The following is a 9,929-nucleotide window of genomic DNA, read 5'->3' as shown; positions in this document are numbered from 1 at the left end:
AACGCCGCCTTGGTCCCTGGCTCGGTGCAGCCAAAAGAAGGTTTCCTTGTCCGCTACAATTGTAGCGGACAAGGCCAACTGCGAAAAACTCTATGGAATACTCAGATGCAGCCCTATTCTCTGGGTTGCTAGAGCCAGAGGTTTTGCACCAGTGTGGCCATCTAAAGAAGTGTAACAGGTCTTTCAGATGGAGCAGAGCGTCCGCGAGTTCGAGCAAGTACCATGGGTTTAAATGAACAATTTCATATGGGTCGCGTTGCTCCGTCCGGATGATTCCGTCCGACAGCTATCTTCAAAAAAACGCGCGGACGAACAGCTCCATCTGAAAACGCTGAAAACTCTTTAAAAATGTGTATTGAGACAAGATTAAATGTATTCATATTGCTCATAATACCGTTTTACAGATATAAAATATAGTCGGCAATAATATAAAATAAGTGTAACATTCATGTAACGTATGTGAAAAAACTAATTCTATTTATGTATTACTGCATTTAATTACATTATTATTAATTATCAGCTGTAAACTGTATAACTGTACGAGCTAAAACATAAACTAATACAGACACATGAAAATTGAAAATTAAAGTTGCAATAATACAAGAATAAAAGTAGTGTTTTGTAGTAATAAAGTATATTAGACCATATTGCAGTATTTCTTAAAAAATTTCTAGCATTTTCCATTAATACGTCACCATGCAAGTATTCGACGGTGCCTGAGGGAAACCGAAGAAGCTTTAATACCAATCACACGCATCTTGCACTATTTCATCTGGAATCTTCTTAGATTTAAATGCGCCACGCACTCAAATCATCCTAGAAAAATAGAAAAAAATAATCACTTTTGGAAATCTTAACAGAGAAAAATAAAATAAACTTACTTTAGTTGGTTTTAGGTTGAGCTGGGGTATGCTAGCATCTATCCCGAATCTCTACCCATAAATCGACGTCAAGGCATATAATGCGGCAAGGAGATGCAGTTTTGGCTCTTTTCTATGATTATGCCTATCCAGACAATCTCGATCGCAATTAAAGAGCCTCATCTAAGACGCCGTACCAGGCTTCATCATCTTCAAATGTGTCCGTATCCCATCCCCTACGCCCTCGAGGTACCATGCAATACGTGCAGGAAGAAGTCTAGTAGCTTGGACGCCAGGTCGTATCTGGCCGTAAGATCTAGCATTAGAACACCTAGCTCGTAACCCAGAGAGTGGTGAATCCCTTGGGTACCTATGCATGCTACATAGTTCATTGTAAGGCAGAACATCAAGTTCGGAGATGATCCAGGTCTCCTCTAAAGGCAGCGTCGCGCTCCGCAGCGTCACCCTTTGATTCAATCCATCCGAACACAATCGGCAAAATTTACTTACGAAGATTTCATTAACTGCTATCGATTTCGGCCGTTGAGCGGCAGTGTGCAGTCTGAAAAAAAAAGAATAAATACTGTAAGGCCTTTGACACTAAGAAGAAAAAATGGTCGAAAAAAAATGAGAGATCACCGGAAATCAATGAGAAGAAACAATAAAAGAATGGATCTCATCCAAGACAAATTGAAGCAAAGTGTGTTTCCAGCTAGGGCACCTCGAGCTTGCCACGCCCGTACTCACAAGCTGTGAGGGTATATACAGGGTATTCTTAATGACATGCTAATATTTAAAGGGGTGATTCTTAAACCTATTCTAAAAAAGGTTCATATGAATGTATGCCATCTTAATTTTTGAGATATAGGGTGGTAAAATTCTCTAAAAAAACTTTTTTCTAATAACTTTGATGTATGAAGAAATTTGGTTTTTCGGGTTATTAGGCCGTCGTCGGTTAGAATTGCTTCCTAACGTTTCGCTAGCACGAGTGGCTAGCATCTTCAGAGGTGTGTTGGCTCCGATTGCTCACACTAGACTGACGGAGCCAACACACCTCTGAAGATGCTAGCCACTCGTGCTAGCGAAACGTTAGGAAGCAATTCTAACCGACGACGGCCTAATAACCCGAAAAACCAAATTTCTTCAAACGATGGCCGCGAAAGCCTAAACTACTACGTTATTGTTTTTGTTAATTAGTGTTAAATAAATAGTGTTTAAATAAATTGTGACTTTCTATCCACACGGAACCGACGAAAAACGTAACAATTAGTGTCAAGTGTGGCGTGTGTGATAAACTAGAAAAATAAAAAGACTAACAATGGCTCCGAAAAAATTATTGAAAGACCTGAAAGTGTCGGAATTAAAATGCATACTAGAAGAGAGGGAATGCGAGACAGATGGAAAGAAAAGCATTTTGCAAGCCAGACTGAGAGACGTTTTGATTGAGGAAGTTGAGGATCCTGACACATTTTGCTTTGAGTTGGAAGGTGACCTTGACTCGTGCCTACAAAAATTAGAAGACAGTTTGAATGACAAAATTACAGAAAATTCCCGAGAATTGCAAGACAATTTAAATGGCAATTTGAATAATTTAGAAGATAAAATCAGTGATAAAATGATGAAAAATTCACAGGATTTAATTAATATTTTAGAAGATAAGATCTTAGAAAATTCTAAAGATATACAGGCCAGCTTTAATAATAAAATACAGGAATTAGAAGAAAAGATAATAGATACACAAGATAAAATAACAGAGATTGAGGAAGATGTAAATAGAAAAATCGAAATTTTAAAAGAAGAAATAGCGAAGTCAAATTCACCAAAATGTCAAGAAACATCGGAGGGACCGAAACTAGTCGAAAATAGGTATACCAAAAATCAGTTATGAAACCTCCGCAGTTTGACGGAAAAACCGCTTGGGCCAACTACTTTTGCCAATTTGAAGCCGCTGCGAGAGCAAACGGCTGGACAATCGCTGAAAAAGCTACAGCCTTGACTATCGCACTGCGGGGAGATGCGACTGATATCCTGCAGACACTGTCACCATCGGAACAGGGAGATTATCAGCAATTGGTACGACATTTAGAAATGAGGTACGGCCAAGCTCATTTGGAACATGTCTATCATTCCCAGCTAAAAAATCGCATTCAAAAGTCAAATGAGTCTCTGCAGGAGTTTGAAGCCGACGTAGCCCGCCTCGTTCGCCTTGCGTACCCTGCTACGCCAGAGAATGTTATGGAGCGGTTGGCAGTACAGGCATTCTCCGACGGCTTACGGGATAACGAGACAAGACAAGCACTTCTCCTAGCCCACCCAACGCACTTGGTGGATGCTTTAGCACGTGCCCTAGAATTTGAGGCCGCAAAACAAAGTTTTCGGTCTCTAGTGAGAGTACGGGCGGTCAACCAATGTTCCGACGAATCCATGGAAAGCATTGTGCGGAAAGTCATGGAGGAGTACATGGGCAAGAAAGGACCGACTTGTTGCTGGAATTGCGGCTAGGCAGGACACGTAAGAAGTCACTGAGACGCTTCGCGTGGTGGTAGCAGAAGATGTTTCGATCCCTAAGCGCTGTGAGATATTTTTGGATGGTTGCCTAGAAGGTAAAATGAATAATAGGAGTATTATTCTGTTGGAGCCAAGGAACCATGACAGCGAAATAGGACGAGGGATCGCTGTTGGAAAAGCCCTGCTACGAGCGAAGAAAACTGTACCGGTGAGAGTAATGAACACGAATTATTATTCTGTATCCTTGAAGAAGGGAACCCTCTTAGGGTACTGTTGTTCGGTCTCCTCAGTCGTTCGAAGCGTGGAAGCCTCCAAAGTTTCGACTTCAAAAATTCCGGACAAAATGGTGAAGGAGTTAGTAAACGTTAAAGGATTATCTCCCGAAAATAGAAGAAAATTGAGAAACCTGATAATCAAGTATCAAGATGTGTTTGATAAAGGAGAAGCAGGACAGAGAGGTCGTACCAATTTAGTACAACACAAAATTGATACCGGAGATGCACGACCAATCAAACAAAATCCGAGAAGACTTCCGCTCGCCAAACGTGAAGAAGCTGATAAAATCCTTCGAGAAATGAAAGAAGAGGGTGTCATCGAACCATCTAACAGCCCGTGGACATCGCCGGTAGTACTAGTAAAGAAGAAAGACGGTACCACCAGGTTCTGTGTTGATTATCGGCAGCTCAATAATGTTACCAAGAAGGATAGTTATCCCCTGCCGAGGATAGACGATACTCTAGACACGCTGGCGGGGTCAACGATATTCTCTACGTTAGATCTGAAGAGTGGATATTGGCAAGTCACATGGCGCCGAAAGACAGAGAGAAGACAGCGTTCTCGGTGGGCACCGGACTGTGGCAATTTACCGTCATGCCTTTTGGATTGTGCAACGCGCCAGCTACCTTTGAGAGACTAATGGAGTCTGTGTTAAAGGGTCTATCCTGGACTACCTGTTTAGTGTACCTGGATGACATCATAGTGGTTGGGAAATCCTTTGACGATCATCTGAAGAATTTGGAAGAAGTTTTCAAGCGACTAGGGAGCTCTGGTTTGAAACTTGGGACATGTAGTCTCCTCCCAAGGAGTTGCGGTAGATCTACAGAAGACCAAGACAGTGGAAGAGTGGCCAATACCTAAAGATAAACATGAACTACGAAGCTTTTTGGGACTATGCACATATTATCGCCGCTATGTACAGGGTTTCGCCACCATCGCAAAACCATTGACCAGACTTACCGAAGGCGAGAGGCGTTTCTCTTGGGACTCAGATTCTGACGAGGCATTCCGAAAATTGAAGAAGGACCTGACTAGTGCGCCCATACTTAGCTACCCTCTTGGCAACGGAAACTTTATATTGGATATCGACGCTAGCAATGTTGCGTTAGGCGCTATTCTGTCTCAGATCCAGGATGGTCAAGAAAAAGTCATTGGATATTTTAGTAAGACCTTGTCAAAACCGGAAAGGAACTACTGTGTAACCAGACGAGAATTACTAGCAGTAGTTAAAGCAGTGGAACACTTCTACAAGTATCTCTATGGAAGAAAGTTCTTGTTAAGAACAGACCATGCTGCTTTGAAATGGGTGTTGCAGTTTAAGAATCCTGAAGGGCAGGTAGCTAGATGGATTGAACAATTACAAGAATTTGACTTCGACACAGAACATCGAGCTGGGGCAATCCATTGGAATGCCGACGCACTTTCCAGAAGACCTTGCGCTAAGGACTGTAAGCATTGTTCCCGAGCAGAAGAGAAAGAAGTGAAACTCCTAAGAACAACTGTGGTTAATGATAGTTGGCAACCCGAAGATCTTGCAAATGACCAAACCAGTGACCCAGAATTAGGTTTAGTAATTAACTGAAAACACAGCCCAAAGACCAACGTGGAAGAAGTTTGCAGATATTCGCCAAACGTAAAGTCGTACTGGGCCCAGTGGAATTCTTTGGTAATAGATAACGGACTACTTCGCCGTGTGATCGAGAGACCGGAGGGACAAGAAGAGAGAAGGCAGATCGTCATTCCAAAGAAGAGGGGTCCCAGAAGTCTTGGAGGAAGTTCACAATGGAACCAGCGGAGGACATCTTGTGTTACCAAGACACTTGGCAAGCTGCGTGAACGGTTCTACTGGGTGAACTGCAAAGAAGATGTGAGGGCCTGGTGTAAGAAATGTGACATTTGCGCAGCCATTAATGGGCCACAAAAGCGTGGTAAAGCCCCTATGCGCCAGTACAATGTTGGTAGTCCCTTCGAACGAATAGCGATCGACGTGGCTGGTCCTTTCCCGGAGACGAACGATGGCAACAAATACATTGTGGTAGTAATGGATTACTTCAGCAAATGGGTCGAGGCCTACGCGTTGCCAAATCAAGAAGCGTCCACGATTGCTGATGCCCTTGTTAAAGAATGGATCTGCAGGTTTGGTGTTCCCATGGAGCTTCATTCAGATCAGGGAAGAAACTTTGAGTCCAATCTGTTCCAAGGCGTCTGTGAAGTCCTGAACATCCGCAAGACCAGGACGACTGCTCTACATCCACAATCCGATGGGATGGTTGAACGCATGAACAGAACTATCAACCGTTATCTGGCCAAAGTAGTCTCTGACCACCAAAGAGACTGGGACAAATTTCTTCACCTGTTCCTGTTGGCCTACCGTTCATCCGTCCAAGAATCTACAGGGCAAACTCCAGCCAGCATCGTTATGGGACGGGAAGTGCGCCTACCCTGTGATCTGAAATTTGGTTGCCGACCGGGAGAAGAAGTCGCCGGAGAAGATTATGTCCACACACTACGTCAAAGGATGGACGACATTCATCAGAGAGTCCGCCTAAATATTCAAAGTGCTAGTGACCGAATGAAGGAACACTACGACATTCAAGCTGAGCATGGAGGATACCAACCAGGGAAGTTGGTGTGGCTATATAACCCGCAGAGACGTCGTGGGTTATCTCCGAAGCTACAATCCTCGTGGGAAGGGCCATACGAAGTCATGGATAGAATTAATGACGTCGTATACCGTATCAGAAAATTGCCAAAAGGAAAACCGAGGGTAGTCCATTTCAACCGTTTGAGCCCCTACCAAGGCGAAATAGAAGATCGTGCTGGGACCGTGAGAACCTGCAGCTTTGATCCCCCTGATTCGGAGATGTCCTTTGACGATTTCATGGCCCGATACAACAGCAGTGAGAAGGCTCGCTATGGTGTAACCAAAGAAGATCAACGAGACCTCTTTTCCGTGCCTCCTGATTATTCGCTCGCTCATTGTGTGGCTCGAGATTTGCGGATGTCCAGAGGAATCGCTGCGACGTTCAATGAGAAGTTTGGGCGTGTCGGAGAACTACGCCGACAGGATCCAGAGGTTGGAAGCGTCTTGAGGCTAACCGACAATGCACATGGTCAAGCAAGGCACATCTTCTACCTGGTCACCAAGGAATGGTCCCCGAGTAAGCCGACTTATCTCAATCTATGGAAGACCCTGATTGAACTGAGAGAAGCCCTGCTAAACAACAACATTGCACGATTAGCCATTCCGAAGCTGGCGTGTGGACTCGATGGTTTGAGTTGGCGTACAATCCGGAACATGATTGAAGTCTTGTTCAGATTTACGGGAATCGAGATCCTCGTTTGCTGCTACAACCCAAAGCTGAGATCGGGAGAGAAAACTGTAGACTGCTATTTCTACCAGACTTCGCAATGTACCAGGGGCCAGCTTTGCAAATACCTTCATTCACCGTATACATCTCGGGACGAGCATGTGCCTAAGAAGGAGGCAGTGTTGCGGGCCGGTGTGGACTCGACCTAACCTCACAATATGGCCCGCCCTCGGATGACCTTTAACATCGCATAGACACCGCAATGATTCATTCGTTCGAGAAGAATCGAGTCCCACTGGAATGGACTAGTACATACGAGAACATTTGAAAACCTTCTACGCACCTAACGATCTGATGAAAAGAAAAATTCATTTAAGAGTATATGTTTAAGCTCTACAATAATGAAGTTGGAAAATAGGCCTAGGTTATACTTGGGATTACCTGATGATGCTTATTATGTAGTCCATTTGCTTGAAAAATACTGTAAAATAGAATCTATGTCTATATTTTTAACTTTAAAAAAATTAGAACCGGAAGTATATTTGTATGCTTAGGAGATGACTTTGGGAGAAGCGAGGGTAATGCTTCTAAAATATTTGCTAAATCTGTACCAATTATTAATAAATTTTTAAGGAAACTTATTACCAAGCCTGAAATTTCTTTTGTCAAGTCAAATTTGCCACTTGCCTTTCGAGCTCGGTATAGTAATGTTTATTGTATAATAGATTGCTTAGAAATAACCAGTCATTAACGTGGTCAGAGTATAAGAAGTGCAATACTTTCAAATATTTAATTTCTTGTACACCAGACGGTATCATAAATTCTGTTTCTGGAGGTTTTGGGGGTCGAACCTCAGATGCAGTTATTGTGGAACATAGTGGGTTTTTAGAAACTTTACCACCTAATGTGAGTGTTATGGCTGACCGAGGATTTAAACACATTGAACATTTATTAGTGGCTAAAGGCTGTGTTTTAGTTAGGCCCCCAAGTGTTTCTACTGGTACAAAACCCAGTAGAGATGAAGTTCTCGAAACAAAAAGAATAGCAAGTTTAAGGATACACGTGGAACGAGTTATTCGTAGGTTAAGAGAATTTTCATTTTTAGCACCTCATGCCTGCATCGACAATAAATTATTATTATATACAGATAGTATATCAAAATTGTATGTGGCTTAATTAACTTACAATCAGGCATAATTACAGGAAAATAATTTTTTTGTAAAGTTGAACAGTTTTTTATGCAATTTTTCTTTCAAGCAAACAATAAAAATATTATTTTAGGATATTGACTGGTGTATGATTTTTTTTTGTTTCAGTAATTACATAATCGATCAAATAAACTTTTGAGTTGTTTTTATTGTTTTATTATGTATTTAAACAAAGCAAAATTATTAGCTACCTAATAAAACCTAAATACATATAAAATTGTAATTTTAATGTTACAGCTTTTTCTTAAATTCTATCTACGTTAGCCAATAAATTTAAAAATAATCTTAAATAATAATATGTAATACTTGACACTATAAAATATTAGAATTTACATTTTGGCAGAATTTAATAGATGAGGAAATATATTGTGGCGCCAAAAACATTCTGCTGCATCCATCAACATTTCTACATATTCCTCATCATATTCTACCCAAATTTGTTCAGATTTACCATTTTCCTCAAAATTTTGAGGAAATAAACATCTCTTTATATCAAAAAAAAACATCTGTAACTTTGTTTGCAGTTATTTCCTTGTTTTTTGTAAGGTAGTTACAGATATTTTTTTCAGATTGTGGACAGTTAATTTCCACCACATAATCATCTGTTAGAGCATCAGGGGAGGCTCCAAATATAGGATATCTTGGCTTTAGCTGCAGTCCTACTCTCTTAAATTTTACATTTAATTTTTGTTCTGCCCCTTTCAATACTTCTTCCAATTTTCTCCCTCGTAACGCTTCGGTTACTGGAACTTTTGTAACACCAAGTATCTGATTTACAAAAGAACCATCACTCTTTTTACAATGGGCTGCATCATATATTTTTGATGCAGTAATTCTCCCAAATCGTAAGTCAAACCAAAGACTAGATGCAGACTGCTCCGTGGTTTTGATTGCAGCTTCAGAGCACAGATCGACGGTCATTTGCTGGGAACAGAAATTAAGAAATTCTGTGCAATCAGATGTCCCTCCTGGCCTTTCAACAAATTTCAATAGAAGTTGATATAGCCCCAGGTGTTCGTTGATGCCGTTAAGGACAAAATACTTCAAAAGCTGACTGTTCGAAGTATTTTCTATACCTTTCTTAACAACTTCTTGTAGAAAAAGTAAGTCTTCCTCGTCAGAACTCAGTTCCTCTTCAGCTCCAAGATCCCGAAGAGTTAAAAACTTTATTGAGCTCCCAACTTTGGATAACTTGCTCTTAGCCCAGTAGCAAGCCACTTCTGTCGGAGAGGGCTCCTCGCTTCTTCTATGAAGCCACATTAAAAAGGCAATGACATGTTTACATCCACCTAAAATTTTATAAAAAAAACATGGTTTATTATAAAACAAAAAATATGTTGAGAGGAGTTTATATTATTCCTTATAAAAAGGCAAAAAGTAAAAAAATGCATGCAATAAATAGAAATTAATCCCAGCAGACCATAGTGTATAGGTAGTTAATAAACACTCACCTAATGAAGCAGCACAATCATGACACTGAAGGTCCAAAACCTTCTCAGCAACCCCATCAATGACGCAAGTTACTGCATACTGCTTCTTTTTTACATTATGTTCTGGTATTATTTTAGCCTTCACCGTGCAAATATTTTGGATTCTTTGGACTTGAACCCATCCTACCGCAGAATCTCCATAGGAATCTCTTCCAGATCTAAAATAAAATAAATAAATCATAAATAAGTACCTAGCTAATATAAGAAATTATCGGGTAAATATTTTCTAATCCACTTTCTTGCTTATTGATCTTTTTTAAAGAATACAAAAAAGGA

At 40.9% G+C, this 9,929-nt stretch overlaps 1 protein-coding gene and 1 pseudogene across 1 annotated transcript; one reads left to right on the top strand and one right to left on the bottom strand.

Moving 5' to 3' along the window:
- Positions 1 to 7,442: 7,442 nt before the first annotated feature.
- Positions 7,443 to 8,230, top strand: LOC115885011 (annotated as a pseudogene).
- Positions 8,231 to 8,655: 425 nt separating this feature from the next.
- On the bottom strand, positions 8,656 to 9,648 carry LOC115885010. Its single transcript, XM_030903752.1, has 2 exons — positions 9,615 to 9,648; positions 8,656 to 9,452 (listed from the first exon to the last, which is right to left on the bottom strand). Exon 2 carries the CDS (start codon positions 9,421 to 9,423, stop codon positions 8,656 to 8,658), a length of 768 nt encoding a protein of 255 aa, XP_030759612.1. The 5' UTR covers positions 9,424 to 9,452; positions 9,615 to 9,648.
- Between the last annotated feature and the right edge of the window lie 281 nt (positions 9,649 to 9,929).

Source organism: Sitophilus oryzae, unplaced genomic scaffold, assembly GCF_002938485.1.
Source record: "Sitophilus oryzae breed Bouriz unplaced genomic scaffold, Soryzae_2.0 scaffold_359_pilon_pilon, whole genome shotgun sequence".
NCBI lineage: Eukaryota > Metazoa > Arthropoda > Insecta > Coleoptera > Curculionidae > Sitophilus > Sitophilus oryzae.
Note: the sequence above shows the minus strand (reverse complement) of the source record. Positions and strands in the feature narration are given on the sequence as shown.

Excerpts from the sequence above, each read along its gene's own strand:
- LOC115885010 (XM_030903752.1), bottom strand. The coding sequence starts at position 9,423 with ATGTGGCTTCATAGAAGAAGCGAGGAGCCCTCTCCGACAGAAGTGGCT.